General features: G+C 36.3%; 2 protein-coding genes across 6 annotated transcripts in view; both read right to left on the bottom strand.

Moving 5' to 3' along the window:
* Positions 1–17,424, bottom strand: part of LOC141389381 (uncharacterized) — a 540,923-nt gene that overhangs the window by 434,628 nt on the left and 88,871 nt on the right. The window lies entirely within an intron of this gene.
* On the bottom strand, positions 2,970–5,247 carry LOC141391196 (neprilysin-1-like). Its single transcript, XM_073964107.1, has one exon. It carries the CDS (start codon positions 5,159–5,161, stop codon positions 3,071–3,073), a length of 2,091 nt encoding a protein of 696 aa, XP_073820208.1. The 5' UTR covers positions 5,162–5,247; the 3' UTR covers positions 2,970–3,070.

Genomic DNA, 17,424 nt, shown 5'->3' with positions numbered 1-17,424 from the left:
ATAATTAAGATTACTTATGGAGTGTAGCATTGAGGTAGTTTTGGAAATTCGTACTTATGGGTACGGAAAGTACTAAATGGTACTAAATTTGGTACGATTTAAGTTTAGGTGGACGGGTAGAGGTGGAATCCTGAAATTCGTAATTACAATTGTTGTTATTGAAATTCGTACTTTCATACGAAAAGCATTAATGCTATTATGAATAGAGGTAGAATTCGGAAATTTGGTATTATAGCCGCTGTTGGTGTGTAGGGTTTAGATATGGATGTGGTTGTGTATATATGTACGTACAATAAGTGTACGAAAATTACTAAATGGCACAGAATTTGGTCCAAATTGTTATTGTGTAAAGGGGTAGAGCTGAAATTGTGAAATTCGGTATTAGTATATCAGTTGACGTTTAGAGTGGAGATAGAGAGGAAGTTTTGGAAATGTATAGGAAAAATACTAAATCGCGGTTGGGATAGAGTTTTTGATAAATGGAAGTAATTTTTGAAACTTATACTTATAGAGTCATTTTACAAAGCCGAATGAGCTTTGCGGGGATACCAAATTCAGACATTGCTTGGAATGCCTTTGAACGTAGCGGGCTGTCGAAGGCTGCTTTATAATCTCTTGCCGCAGGGTAAATATCTGGTCAATGGTGGACTTGCCAGGTCTAAAGCCGCATTGGTATGGTCCAATTATTTCGTTGACCATGGGCTTTAGTCGTTCGCACAATATCCCTGACACGATCTTGTAGGTAATAGGGAGTATACTTATGCCCCTATAGGTGGAGCATAAATTCTTATCTCCTTTCTTATGGACGGGACACAGGATGCTCAGTTTCCAATCGTCGGGTACGCGTTCTTCCTGCCAGATGGAGCTAACTAGCTGATGCATACACCTTATCAGCGTGTCGCCTTCGGTTTTAAACAGCTCGGCTGGTAGGCCGTCAGCTCCTGCTACATTATTATACCCTCAGCATTTATGCTAACGAGGGTATATACATTTTCATACGGGCAAAATGTGCCTCATCGAAATAATGGTTTTAGACCCCAAGTATGTTTGGACGAAATATGTTTCAGACAATTTAGAGTCGACTGAGCAATGTCCGTCCGTCTGTCTGTCTGTCTGTCTGGCTGGCTGGAGCGCACGATAACTCTCGAACGGATCAACCGATTCGATTCAAAATTTGGCTTTCGTAATATTTTGTCCAAACTTAGTTTAAGTTTGAAGATGGGTTATATCGGTCCACTCCTTCCGGTACCTCCACCACAAAAGTTCGGAAATGTTCGGAAAATTTGTGCGCACGATAACTCTTGAAGGGAGTAACCGATTAGATCCATACTTTGCAAATCGTAAAGTTTCTACCAGACTTAGATGAGGTTCCAATATGGACTCAATCGGTCCACGCCTACGGGTACATCCCACACAAAATTTAGGAAAAGTTCAGTTTAGGACCTGCTCTCGAATCGTTTTGATTTTTGTTGTAACAACTTGTATTCACGGCCCCCTATACGGCGGTGCAAGTTTCATTAGGGGCTAAACCATACTTCCTGAGAAAATAGCCTGAAAGGTTAAAAAAAACCCCTATGACACCGTGGGTAATGGTGGGAGCACAAGATAACTCTCGAACGGATCTACCGATTCGATCCAAAATTTTACCTACCTAATAAATTGTCCAAACTTAGTTTAAGTTCGATAATAAGCCATATCGCTCTACTCCTTCAGGTACCTCCCCCACAAAAGTTCAACTTGTATTCACGGCCCCCTATACGGCGGTGCAAGTTTCATTAGGGGCTAAACCATACTTCCTGAGAAAATAGCCTGAAAGTTTCAAAAAACCCCTATGACACCGTGGGTAATGGTGGGAGCACAAGATAACTCTCGAACGGATCTACCGATTCGATCCAAAATTTTACCTACCTAATAATTTGTCCAAACTTAGTTTAAGTTCGATAATAAGCCATATCGGTCCACTCCTTCAGGTACCTCCCCCACAAAAGTTCAAAAATGTTCGGAAAAATTGTTCGTACGGTAACTCTTGAAGGGAGTGGCCGAATTGGTCCATACTTTACACATCCTAATATATCTACCAGATATAGATCAGGTTCAAATATGGACTATATTTGTCCACTCCATCCGGTACCTCCCACACAAAATTTCGGATAAGTTCACTTTAAGACCTGCAATCAAATCACTTTGATTTTTGTTGAAGCAACTTGCATTCGCTGCCTCAATTACGATGGTAAATTGTTTTTCAGGGGCAAGTCCATACTTCTTGAGCAAACAGCCCGAAAGGTGCTGGAGATCCACTTCCATAATGGTCAATGTGAATCCATTCCTTTAAGTATCTCCTCCGCAAAACTTTTGGTCTTTAATCCTAATCAATATTTTTGTCGGTTCGTACATACAAAATTTTTAAAACCCCCTAAATACTTACGTTTTTTGGAAAAAATTGTTTCAATATACATAGGCTGAGGGTATATCTCAGTCGGCAAAGCTGACTGATTCTTTTTTACTTGTTTATTTTATATTTTACATTTTATATTTCATATTTTACATTTTATATTTAATATTTATATTTTTTTTTATTTTTGGTATTTAATATTTTATATTTTACATTTTATATTTTGTATTTTATATTTAAAATATATTACATTTTATATTTTATAATTTATATTTTATAGTTTATATATTTTATTTTTTATGTATTTTATATTTAAAAGTTTAAATGTTACTTTTTTATATTTTAACGATGATGCATTCTTTCTTATTTTCCGAGATAAGAATTCGGATGTTTTCAAAAGACCTATAGGCATCAACCAAAATATTTATTTGGTAATTAACACGGATCTACCCATAGATAAAAGGCATGAAAAACATGAAACCCCATCTGGTGTAAAAGGTCCAAAACTGAATGTTAGATTTATTTATGCTCTTCAGAAATTAGTAATGAACAGACAAAACCGACTGATATTTTCCTATTTTATTTTTATTGTTATGTTGTATAGCATTTTCACCTTATTAAATAAAAAATAAACTAAATATACTACTATTTATAAAATAATTAATTAAAAATAACTTCTTAATATATTTCACATTTATCGGCAGGATTCATTAAGCTGCCTACCGGGCAATTGAATGCTTTTGAAAATTCTTTTAAATTCGATAAAGGTCCTAGAACTCTAAACTTCCCAGGAACATGGACAGCATCGATTGTTGAATAATAGGTCGGTTCATATGATGAACACCAGGATTGCCCATAGTTTATGAAAAACAACTGTTCATTGGTATAGTTGAGACCGGTTAGTGTTTCTTTCATTTCCAATTCCTGATCTAGTAGTCTTGTTTTTTCATACCATTGTTTGTAGGCAGTAAATGCTGCACGTATACCACCATTATCGGCAATATTCTCTGCCTGTAATTGCATGAGGGGTAAATGTTTGCCATCACTTAAAGTGTATTGATGATACTGATTGATAAAGCAGGCAGTACGTTTTTGAAACTCCTTGGTGCAATGAGGTTGCCACCAATTATTGCTATTCCCTCGAGCATCATATTTACGACCAGCATCATCGAAGCCATGTAACATTTCATGACCTATGAACACTCCCAGGCTACCAAAATTCAAGGCATTTGGATAGGCCGACGAATACAGATGGTATTGATAGAGTAAACTAACAGGAACTTTAAGTAAATTGTCAATGGGTGAATAGGAGGGAACGTAGGAGGCAGCATACCCATCATCATCTGGTTGGGGTGCTGCATGGACTGCTGCTCGGGTTAAATTGCCTTGTAGGGTTTGTAGGGCTAATAGATTTTCAAAATAGTTGGTTTCATTTAAATGCAGCTGTGAAAATTCTTGGGTAAAGTTATTGGCCTCAAAAGAAAGTATGGCGAAACGCATTGCTTCCAGCTTTTGCAGGGCATATTTACGTGTACTCTCAGCCATCCAATTGAGTTGTGGTGAGAGTAGCTGTTGTTGAAATGCCGTCTTCAATTCATGCCACATAAATTCCACCGAAGGTAACATTTCCTCGGTTATGTGTTTGCGATAGAACATATTGTCCAGTTGTTTGTAGAAACGCCCTTGCGTGATGCTAATACAGGTATTCCTCATATCTTCTATGTCTTCCGAATAATCCAATTCCAGGGTGGTAAAATATTTGTAAAAAATATAATTGGCCACAACTTTTTTGGGTGTATTTTGTACTGCTTTTAAAACAGTTTGCAAATATTGGTGATTAACATAAAGTTCTTTGGGTACGCAACCCAGGGCAGTTTCAAGTAAAAGAGTAACATTCAGGCCATCCTGCTGATATTTGTTATGTACCTCTTCCAATGGCAGGAGATTTTTATAAATTTCACTATTTTGTAAACCCAAGTGTTTATTGGTTTTTCCTTGGCTGAAGTCAATTTCAAAATCCACAATCTCCTGGGCCACTTGCACAGCCACAGCTTCCTCAATGCCAAGAATGTTTTGTAGAAATGAGGAAACTTTTAAATAATAATAAACTTTATACTCCGCGTAAGCTTCAGTTTTATACAAGTTAATACCAGGGAGGTCAAATTCTGGTTCCATTATGGCCACTCGGTTTTGGGTATTGTCCAAGAAATCGGTGATTGTTCCAATACGCAGAATAATCGATTCTCCGGTCTTATAAGCCAACTCAGCTATGGCCTTGGACCAATCAAATTCACTTTCTTGCCACTTGTCACCTAGTATTGCCGGCATTTGACCAAAATTCTTAAAAAATTCTTTTCTCTGGGATATGCAGGCATCCTTCTGGGTCATCATACTAATGCAGGATTTATAAAATTGTTTTAGTTTCACATCCACCAAACTATCACGCTTCTCATCCACCTCCAATTCCAATTCACTTTTCAATAAATCATCAAATTTTCCCATTAATGATTTAATGTTGGGCATTGTACCGGTTGCTGCATCGTTTTCTGCTGTCGCATAATTTCCGCAGACAAATTCATAGAAATTTTCACATGGATCTGAGGATTCATTTAAATAACTTTTAATTTCTTTGGTTTTATTTAGCCTCAAAATCTGTTTCACATCCAATTTAGTTTCTTCGTAAATTGTCGTAATAATCGGTGATCCATGAACAACGCAACAACAAAGTGACGTAAATAAAAATAAATATTTCCATAAAATTGTCAGCATATTTTTTTCCACGTGCTATTTTGTTTCGTTTTGGTTAAATGATCCACACTTCTTTGTTGTAAACTTAATACTGAATCCGATACTGAATCTACTCATGTGAAATCGAAATTAAATAATACCTCTAAGCACAACTTGTTTTCATTCATTGTTATCAGTTCGATTTACAGTCGATTGCCGATAATTGAGATTAGCTTATATGAAAAGAAATATTTGAAAATGTTGAGAAACCCTGATACAGTTTAATGTTTTAATCTGACTCTGAATTAATCTCTGCAAGGAGTGCCTTCGGTCGATCTGTAACGTTTTTTTTTTTTTTTTTTTTGTTCGTTGCACAGTGCGAAATATGAACACTGTAGCGGAACTTTACTAATAACTTTAAGTCGAAAGGACGTAGGTTAATAAAATTTTGCAAAAATGTTTATTATATTAATGGGTACTGTGGGGCTTAATATGGGCCCCATAGTCCCGCGGTTTCCTGTATCGCTCATGTAACGGCAGCTCCCGTTTTTACGCTGTACATTAATTTTTCAATCAATTTTACTGCAAATTGGTATATTGCGTTTTCAGCGGATAGAAAACTTATGTACAAAATATTTCCAACATAGGTTCGCGTTCTGGTATAGCCCCCATTGAACGGATCTGGCCGATAGGACATATTTTAAAGGTTACAGACACATTTTCCCACGTATTTTATTGTATTTTTGTTCTTCGTAGATATAAAACCTCTGTATGAAATATTAGCAACGTAGGTTCACGTTTTGGTATAGCCCCCATATAGCGAGTCACCCCATTCGAGGTATTATCAAGGTTAAAGACAAAAATTGCTAACGATTTTGGTGCAAATGTAAATATTGAGAATTTAGCGAATAAAAAAAGCCTCTTTACACAAAAATTGTCAACGTAGGTCCACGTTTGGGTGTAGCCTAACAACGTTACGCATTTATTTAGTAGTAAAATGTTTTTATTTGTATTTGTTTTTTATTTGTATCTCTAAAGTTTTTGGTACATTCAGCAATTCTATACCATACATTTTATTCATGATATCTCAGATTAAGTTCAGGTTGGCACTGCATTTTCACCGTATATTGGTACTTCCTGCACAGCATCTAAAACTGTAGCACTATACATACATAAGGCACTAACATCTTCAGGTCCAAACTATGCAAAATTGCGAGATTATTCTTAATATCCCATATATCATCTTTGTTAGTATAAGTGAGTCCATTTTTCAAAACACAGTCAACAATGGCGATCATTTGGAAAATGCAACTAAATGAAATTTCCGAAATATTTTTAAAAAATCTTGAATATCTCCGAAGACCGCACTTTTCCGCAGCTGTTTTATTGCTTTACGAACAGAGGAGGATCCAATCTTTCAAATTATATATATCTCAACACGGGAATATACGGGATTCACTTTCGAAATGTCCACGGAAAATAAAAAAATATTTTGAAAACTTCAAAAATAGCAGTTCTTTCCGATTAAAATTGCACAATAAGAATAATATATTTTTCCATTTTTTTAAGAGTGAAATATCATAATTGTTTTGTAAAATATTAAAAAAAAGAAATCACGCCATGATGTCTTACCGTTTGTCCGCGCCACTCCATTATCTTTAATGAATAGAAAATCAATTTCTTAAAAAAAAATTTATGAAACAAAAGTGCAACTATTAAGTGCATTTTTTAGTCGTTTCGCCGAGTAAATCGCCAAACTGAGTATGGGTTATTTGCAGTAGAATTCTTAGGTAACGATTTCAATAAAAATTTAATCAATTTTATGCACTTTCAAAATTCCTTAAAATTCCACTAAACTTCCCATATTTCGCACTGTGCGTTGGCGGGAAGTTCAGAAAGCAATTTCGTTATTTTACGAAAAAATATGAATTTAAAATCTACATGAATAAAAATCATTTCTAAAAATCAAATTTGTTGGAACAACAATATCTATTTTTGTTCCAACAATTCATTTCGACGCCTCCAAATAATAGTATGCTAAGTCGACTTAGCATGTTTTCAAGTTCTTTACATTTTTATATTTAACGTCCTTTAACTTAAATTCTGTCAAATTTTGGTAATGATCGGTCAATCCGAACAGAAGTTATAAACAAATATTGAATTAGCATAGTACTGAAGTTCAAAAAAATTTCCAAACTTTGAGAGCTTCTCCTGCAAAACTCACTTTTTAGACTTAGCATACTATTATTTGGAGGTGTCGATTTGTTTTGTGCAAACATTGAAATTGCAAATCCAAAAATACCATCGTTTGCTCCAAACATACAAAACAAAAACAATTTGAGAAATTCCTCAATATTGTAAAAATCATTGACAATACCTATGGTAGGAACGATCATAATCTAGACATCTATCATCAACATCTATTGTCGGTCCAGAAAACCTGTTACTGAAATTTTTGATTTGGTATAAATGGCCAGGTTTTCCCAAAAGAGACAACAAATTGAATAAAGAAACATAAATACTTCATTGCCTCCAAACACTTAGCCCAACGTAAGGAATACCATAACACCACAACAAACATGAAAAGCAAACACAAATTACTACCAAAAAGATTTCCTAGATTGTAGTGTAACTCAACTATAAAAAAACACAAAGAAGAATGAGAAATAAGAAATAAATTAAAATAAAGATAAATAAAAATAAAGATATGAGGAACTCATACAAACAAAACTCATCAAAATTGTTTTTTACCACGGAATCGAATACCGAGAGAAAAGAATAAAATTGTCGAAAAAAAAGAGAATAATATTGTTTAGCAGACAAAAACTATTGTTAGGTATGACAAAAACAATTGTTGTAATTAAAAAACGATTGTTGGACTCACAATACTGCATGCGGATTCTAACAATATTTTTACAATACATATTTTGCTCTTCGAATATTGTTGGATCAATCATATTTTTTTCTCTTCGTGTATTTGCATCAGTTGAGAACGGCTGGTTTTTATGCATTTCCTATTTTTTAAAAACGCTATATTTGCAAAAATTGCGAATGTATCGGGTTGGAAATTAATTTGCGAGACCATGTGGTTATGCCTCCGACAATACGTGCTTATTTGGGACCTAAAGACCCGATCACGTCCACTCAGGGTACCCCATCTGTGTCCTATTTTATTAGACCCTATATTTAGAAAAAAATGTTGGACATATCGGCTTGAAAATTAATTTGCAAAAAAATTGTTGTTGCATCTCAGAATCTAGGTACTTTTTGGGGAGCTAAAGACCCTAAAAGAAATCTTCAGAATATAATCAAAGTTATCGTGGTAATGTTATTTTTATGAATTTGGAGTAACTTCCTCACGTGCCCTATTTAAACGCTATATGCCGAACTTATGATTGATTATATTGGTTTAAGCATAAATTTTGGAAGACAATGGGGCCATGTCTCCGAACCCAGGCAATTATTTGGAGCCAAAATACCCAATGCCAAATCTACTGAACCTAATTTTATGAAATTTTCAGAAAATGTTCAGCAAATATGCCGTGGTAAAAATAGGCTATTTGCAAAACTTATGGACGCATCGGCTTGCAAATTAATTTGCGAGATAACGGTGGTTGCACCGTTGGGGTCCGAAGTCCCGATCACGACCACTTTTTAAATATGTTATATCTCGAAAACTAACGAATTGATGATCAGGAAATTTCCTGGAATGTGCCGTGGTATACGTAGGTACAACGGTACAAAAACATATAAGTCTCTACAAGAAACATATACGTCTCTACAAGCCGAACTATTCGACTCAAACGACTTTTTTAAAAAATTATAAATAGAGTGCGTTAGGAAAAAGAGACGATCCTAAACAGCACCAGTGGGCGGAAAAATCCGACAAAGTCCGTTAGAGAAAGGAAAGATTACAGGAAATATCTGTTGATAAATTAAAAATCCTCAATGAATAACCCGAAGGAATGAGGTAAAAAATATTTCCTTTATTGCTTTATTTCCTTTTATGCTAACGAGGGTATATACACTTTCATACGGGCAAAATGTGCCTCATCGAAATAATGGTTTTAGGCCCCAAGTATGTTTAGACGAAATGTGTTTCAGACAATTTGGAGTCGATTGAGCAATGTCCATCCGTCTGTCTGTCTGTCTGGCTGGAGCGCACGATAACTCTCGAACGGATCAATCGATTCGATCCAAAATTTGGCTTTCGTAATATTTTGTCCAAACTTAGTTTAAGTTCGAAGATGGGTTATATCGGTCCACTCCTTCCGGTACCTCCCCCACAAAAGTTCGAAAATGTTCCGAAATTTTGTACGTACGATAACTCTTGAAGGGAGTAACCGATTTGGTCCATACTTTGCAAATCGTGAAATGCCTACCGGACTTAGATGAGTTTCCAATATGGACTCAATCGGTCCACTCCTTCGGGTACCTCCCACACAAAATTTGGGATAAGTTCAGTTTAGGACGTGCTCTCGAATCGCTTTGATTTTTGTTTTAGAAACTTGTAATCAAAGCCCTCCATACGACGGTACAAGTCTTATCAGGGGCAAGTCCACACTTCTTGCGAAAATAGCCCCAAAGTTGCAAAAATCCCTATGGCACCGTGTGAGGTGGTTGGAGCGCAAGATAACTCTCGAACGGATCTGCCGATTCGGTCCAAAATTCGGCCTTAGTAATATTTTGTCCAAACGTAGTTTAAGTTCGAAGATAATCCATATCGGTCCACTTCTTCAGGTACCTCCCCTCAAAAGTTCAAAAATGTTCGGGAAAATTGTTCGTACGGTAACTTTTGAAGGGAGTGGCCGAATTTGTCCATACTTTACACATCCTAATATGTCTACCAGATATAGATCAAATTCAAATATGGACTATATTTGTCCACTCCATCCGGTACCTCCCACACAAAATTTCGGATAGGTTCACTTTAAGACCTACAATCGAATCACATTGATTTTTGTTGAAGCAACTTACATCCGCTGCCTCAATTACGATGGTAAAATTTTTTTCAGGGGCAAGTCCGTTTTTGGGAAAAAATTTCAATATACACAGGCTGAGGGTATATCTCTGTCAGCAAAGCTGACTGATACTTTTTTACTTGTTTTAATTGATTTCTCGGTACATTCGAGCTTAATGACCAATGATACAAGTGAAAACGGAAAGCCGAAGATTCGAACACACACAAGCACCACTATGTAACATGTTTCGCCTTTGGTAGAGGCTTATCAGACGTATCAGCTGTGGAGCGGCTTCGCTGCATTTTAACTTTTCCTCTTTCAATTCTTTTTAATTTTTTTAATTGTAATGAAATTCATATACATTTCATTTCGAATTTAAAATATTCAGTGTCGCCAATTAAGTGCACGTTTTTTAATAATTGATGTCCATAATTGGTAATTATTTTTAATATCACTTTTCACAATAAGTGATGAAAATAGTTGTGAGGAAGATCGAGTTGGGATGTGTACCTTATCATTTCAGAAAAAGGGAAGAATTGTTTTACCAATTTCCATATTTGCACCTTTCGTTTTTATGTGTTATTTTGTCTTGCAGATATATACACATTACTTTGATTCAGAATGTCAGAATATAGTATAGGTTCCTGGCGTTTAGTTTTGATGTATTCTAGGACCTATAATACAATTTTGTGGCGAAGGTGATTTTAAAGATTTGTTGATAAAGAGACCAAAAATTCACCTTTTATGACGCACACGAGGGTTAATTTTTGTAAGAAAAATATTCATCGCATTCTTGTCAGTAAAGTTACCAAAGACACCATATACCTAAAGTGCAAGGATTCCAATCTTAACTCATATATTTCCAAAACTGTAGAAATGGTAAAATGGTAAATTCACTTGTATTTTTGTTTCTTGTTTTTTTTTTTTTTTGCAAAATTGATACCGATATTTCCTTGGTTCATAATGCAAATAGTGATTTCATTTCTTTGGTGACTTATAGTAAAATTTAAAATTTATGTTTTGTATGACAATTTTTGCCTTAATACAACTTGTTTTTAACTTTGCTTATTTCTAGGGGTTAGGTAAGATATAGAGTGTATTTAGGGTATTCTAGGACCTATAGTAAAAATTTAAGACGAACAAATTTGTAGAATGTTTTGATCTGATACGATCACATTTTATAGGAGAAGGGACCAAAAGGACCCCTTTAATGACCGCCTGAGGGTTAAAAATATGTAAAATTAAACCAGCGACCCGCAAAACATAAGAATCCAAGGTTAGGTCTAAGTCCATTAATTTTAAGAGTTTTGGTCAGGTTTTTCGTAAAATTGGCCACTGTGCATTGTGGCAAAAATATCAAAAATTGTCATTCTGGGGGTATATTCCGACAAATTACGAATAAGAAACTTGTAAACTTGTTATACCCTCAGCATTTATGCTAACGAGTGTATATATGGGCCTGTTTATGTATGTCGATAACAAAACGAATGCGGAAGAAAAACTACCAAATTTGAGTGTGTATTTCAAATTTGTTTTTTGTTTTGAAGCAAAAGCAAATGAAATAATATTTCAAAAACTAAAGTTTGGGTGTCTTTCATGCGCACACATTTTCGTTCCGAAATACATAAACTGGGGGTAAGTATGTACACTTTCATATGGACAAAATGTGCCTCATCGAAATAATGGTTTTAGACCCCAAGTATGTTTGGACGAAATCCGTTTCAGACAATTTGGAGTTGATTTAGCTATGTTCGTCCGTATGTCTGGCTGGCTAGAGCGCACGATATTTCTCGAACGAATCAACCGATTCGGTCCAAAATTTGGCTTTCGTAATATTTTGTCCAAACTGGGTACCTCCCCCACAAAAGTTCGAAAATGTTCGGAAATTTTGTGAGCATGATAACTCTTGAAGGGAGTAACCGATTTGGTCCATACTTTGCAAATCGTGAAATGTCTACCTGCCATAGATGAGGTTTCAATGTGGACTTAATCGGCCTACTCTTTCGGGTAGCTCCCACACAAAATTTCGGAAAATTTCAGTTTAAGACCTGCTCTCGAATCGCTTTGATTTTGCTGTAACTACTTGTATTCACTGCCCAGCATACGACGTTACAAGTTTCATCAGGGCAAAGTCCATACTTCCTGAGAAAAATTCTGATAGGAGCAAACAATCCCTTCGACACCGTGTGAAGAGGTTTGAATGCAAGATAACTATCGAACGGATCTGCCGATTCGGTCCAAAATTTTACCTTCGTAATAGTTTGTCTAAACTTAGTAAAAGTTCGAAGAAAAATCATATCGTCCCCTTCTTCAAGTACCTCCCGCACAAAAGTTCAAAAACGTTCGGAACAAGTAAAAAAGTATCAGTCGGCTTTGCCGACAGAGATATACCTTCAGCCTGTGTATATTGAAACAATTATTTCCCAAAAAATGTATGTATTTAGGGGGTTTTAAAAATTTTGGGCGTTTGAACCGACAAAAATGTTGGTAGGATTAAAGAGCAAAAGTTTTGCGGAGGAGATACTAAAAGGAATTGATCGACATTGACCATTATGGAAGTGGATCTCCAGGCACAACATATGGTGCCTATGGGGTTTTTACACCCTTCAGGCAGTTTGCTCAAGAAGTATGGACTTGCCCCTTAAAAAAACCTTTACCATCGTAATTGAGGCAGCGAATGCAAGTTGCTTCAACAAAAATCAAAGTGATTCGATATCAGGTCTTAAAGTGAACTTATCCGAAATTTTGTGTGGGAGGTACCGGATGGAGTGGACAAATATAGTTCATATTTGAACCTGATCTATATCTGGTAGATATGTTAGGATGTGTAAAGTATGGACCAATTCGGCCACTCCCTTCAAGAGTTACCGTACGAACAATTTTTCCGAACATTTATGAACTTTTGTGGGGGAGGTACCTGAAGGAGTGGACCGATATGGCTTATCTTCGAACTTAAACTATGTTTGGACAAAATATTACTAAGACCAAATTTTTGGACCGAATCGGCAGAGCCGTTCTAGAGTTATATTGCGCTCCAACCACCTAACACGGTGTCATAGCGGTTCTTTGCAACTTTCATGCTATTTTCTCCGGAAGTATGGACTTGCCCCTAATAAAACTTGTACCGCCGTATGGGGGGCAGTGAATACAAGTTGATAAAACAAAAATTAAAGCGATTCGAGAGATGGCCCTAAACTGAACTTTTCCGAAATTTTGTGTGAGAGGTACCCGAAGGAGTAAACCGATTGAGTCCAGATTGAAACCTTATCTAAGTCTGGTACACATTTCAGGATGTGCAAAGTATGGACCAAATCGGTTACTAACTTCAAGAGTTATCGTGCGCACAAATTTTCCGAACATTTTCGTACTTTTGTGGGGGAGGTACCGGAAGGAGTGGACCGATATAACCCATCTTCGAACTTAAATCAAATCTGGACAAAATATTTCGATACCCAAAATTTGAACCGAATCGATTGATCCGCTCGAGAGTTATCGTGCGCACCAGCCAGCCAGACAGACAGACGGACAGACAGACAGACGGACGGACATTGCTAGATCTACTCAAAATTGTCTGAAACGGATATCGTACAAACATACTTGGGGTCTAAAACCATTATTTCGATGAGGCACATTTTTGGTCGTATCAAAGTGTAAATACCCTCTTTAGCCTAAAGGCTGAGGGTATAAAAATATATATCTATCTAAATATATATCTATGTCGGCTATGGCTATTGATACTTTTTTTATTTGTTTGTTATTTATTTGATTCATAAACAACCACCGAGATGTACAGGAGACAGAATGAAGTTCGAAAATTCTACCAAAGAGTGAAACATCAAACGGATGGCTTTGGAACTGGCACATCCTCCTGTAGAGACCAGCAAGGTAATCTGGTAACTGATACAGATAGTGTGCTAAGGATATGGAAAGAGCAGTTTTCCAAACTGTTGGAAGTCGACGAAGATACCACAGATCCAATCCCAGAAGATGGTATTGAATGTATACCACCCGGCCAAGATGAGGTGAAGACAGCAATAAACCGGCTGAAGAATAATAAGGCAGCAGGAGCTGATGGCCTACCAGCCGAGCTGTTTAAAACCGGAGGCGACACGCTGATCCAGCATCAGCTAGTTAGCTCCATCTGGCAGGAAGAACGCGTACCCGACGATTGGACCCTGAGCATCCTGTGTCCCGTCCATAAGAAAGGAGATAATACTTTATGCTCCAACTATAGGGGCATAAGTCTTCTCCCTATCGCCTACAAGATAGTGTCAGGGATATTGTGCGAACGACTAAAGCCCATGGTCAACGATATAATTGGACCATACCAATGTGGCTTTAGACCTGGCAAGTCCACCATTGACCAGATATTTACCCTGCAGCAAATCCTGGAGAAGACCCAAGAGATGCAGATCGACACCTACCACCTTTTAGTCGATTATAAAGCAGCCTTCGACAGCCCGCATTTCTGAATTTGGTATCTCCGCAAAGCTCATTCGGCTTTGTAAAATGACTCTAACTGATACAATATCTTCACTTGAAATAGGAAAGAACCTCTCCGAAGAGTTTTGTACCAAAAGAGGTTTCAGGCAAGGAGACATCCTGCTAGAAAAGGTTATACGAGAGGCAAACTTGCTTATGCTGATGCTATAGACATCATGGGACCATCAGTAAAAGAAGTAACCGATACCTTTATGAAGGTCGAAGGAGAATCGGCTAAAGTAGGTCTGGTGGTAAACGGCGAGAAGACCAACTTGACATCAATATAGTTAAATGTATCGAGATACAGCGATTGCGTTGACTAGGCCATATAATAAGAATGAGCGATGATGAACCCGCTAAGAAGGCGTATAAAATCGGGCTACATGGCGCTGCACGCAGAATTGGCAGGCCAAAGAATAGATGGCGCAAACAAAAGGATGAAGAGATGACAAGGCGCGGTATTCCAGAAAGCGAAGCACTATGCAAAGAGAATTGAAGATCTTTTCTTAGTTCGGTCTATGGAACAAATGTTCCGTAATGGGCCAGCTAAGTAAGTAAGTAGAAAAACAATCAAGATTTTTGAACACCATTCATAATATGTATGAATTATTATAATTTTTTGCCTAATTATTTCAGTGGACGCCATTCAATTTTACAACATAGCATTAATTTTAACTTATAAAGCAAAATGTTGTTTTTAATATTGTTTAAAATAAATAATTTATTGTTCTTCTCTGTATTCCATTTATGCGAACTGAACTGTTCCACGTAGAAAGTTTGCCAACTGCATACGTCACATGAACAACAGATAAGTTTTGTGTGATTATACAAGCAGACAAAACTGATGCTAAAAATATTATGATTTTTTGTTAAACTGTTGAATTGAATTGTTTATTCGATTATTATTTTGTGTCACAATTTCTTATCAAAATTCATGGACCCATTATTGTCCACACACACACAAACATTCAATTGTTCATATAAAGGCAATGGCAAACAAATTGATGGATGGATGCGAGTTCATACTCGTATGTAGCTTTTAAAACCAAATAGTTGTTTGAACAAGAAATGTGACGCAATGATTTGGGAAAGTCCCAATTTGATGGATATTCGGGGAAAAATACGCCTTCTACATATGGTTCAAGTTATTGGGAATCACATTAGTGGGTATTGATATTATATTATGAGCAAAAAAATCACGACTTAATGGGTGAATATGAGTACGTGTATATGTATATATGTTTGTGATGAGATAATAAGTATCTACCCGAAATATGGGTCAACAATGATCGCAAAATTTATCAAGCTATTTTTAAATAAAGCAATTAATTCCAAAAAAATACTCTCACATAATATGTATTTTATTAACAGTATATTTAATTTAACCATTCCGAACAAAAACCATTTGCCGCCTTAAAGAGATAAGTACTACCCTCTTTTTTCGAGGTAGCCACTTCATCTCCATGAAAAAGTACTATCACCCGCTTAATGATGATAAGTATCATTGAAATTTAAGGAACATTTTCTCCGCCACCCAAAAAAGTGTTCTTCATCGACTACGTCTTTCCATTTCCATTTACATTCACAAGTTGTTTGTTGATTGTCCTTTTTTCAGTTGTGTGTGTGTGCAATCAAATGTAAAGTCGTTGCCAAAATTGCTGTCATTTTCAATGATTCAAATCAATAGATTAGATAGCATGGCGAAGTGGAAAGTTGCAAAGAACGCAAATAAAATGGTAACCCAAGAAGGTTTGTGGTATGAATGTCAGGAATGCTAAGCAGATAAAAATTTTAAGAGTAAAACGAAATATGATAGATATGGCAGATTCAAATTCAAAAGCACTAGGATCCCAAAGTGAATCCTTTGTAACCATAAAGTTGAGATTAGAGGTTGGACTGAGGCAGAGGTGTTTTGGGACATATTTTTTATATTGAGACGTTTTTCAACAATTCGGCCTTATATCGAGATAATTATGGCGAATAAAATTATAGCGTTGTAACAAAGACCAGAAAAAAACTTCTAAAATCTTTAGTGCTACAGGTGTACGAAACAAATTTTAATGTTGTAGGGTTGATCACAATGATTATCCGCTATCGGAATTTCACTACGATCGACTTAAATTGTAATAAAGGAGCAACCAATTTGGATATCCTAATATTTCCCCCACAAAATGTCAACATGTGTGTCTAAGTGCAGATTATGGTCTGTTCGAAGATCCTTTGGAAATGTATACCGATGCTGTTCGTTTGGTCCTGTTTAAAGCGATATTATGTTTTCCGTGGGCAAGTCTATGCTTCCTGGAATAGTAGTCTAAAAGTTATACGATGACCCAATGAAATGAATAAAGCGCACATGAACTTTTGCGTAAGGGGTACCTGTAGGAATGGGTCGATATAGTCCAACTTGGAACTGCATATAATTTTGGAAGTCATTCCTTTCGATTGTTGCCATTCAAACCAGCAATTTTTGCAGGTCAACCTAGAGCAGGAAACAGATACTAGCCCACGAAAAATGTATATTGTTGTGATCAGAATCACAACGACTACTACTGTGAAAATTTACAAACACCACTCACACAGCCCTTAAACTTGATTTCAACGAATTTGTTGTTTTTTTTTTTTTGTGAAGGATAGGGTTTGTCCGATATTGTCTATCTTTGATCTTGAGTAAAGTTTGAGAATAGTGCGATGTGTAAAAGTTGAACCCATGTCAGAATTGGCCAATTCCTCAGGAAGTATGGACTTGCCCCGAAAAAATACTGTTGTCAAAAATTTAAAAACGATCCCAGACGAGTCCTTAAACTACACTGTTTTCAAACTTTGTGTCAAAGTTACCCGAAGGGTAAGGGTGTAAGAAATAAT

The sequence above is a fragment of the Musca autumnalis genome, unplaced genomic scaffold (genome assembly GCF_047663935.1).
Source record: "Musca autumnalis isolate F117 unplaced genomic scaffold, ASM4766393v1 scaffold_1, whole genome shotgun sequence".
In the NCBI taxonomy this organism is placed as follows: Eukaryota; Metazoa; Arthropoda; class Insecta; order Diptera; family Muscidae; genus Musca; species Musca autumnalis.
Note: the sequence above shows the minus strand (reverse complement) of the source record. Positions and strands in the feature narration are given on the sequence as shown.

Coding starts and splice junctions, on each gene's coding strand:
- LOC141391196 (XM_073964107.1), bottom strand. CDS start 5,161: ATGCTGACAATTTTATGGAAATATTTATTTTTATTTACGTCACTTTGT.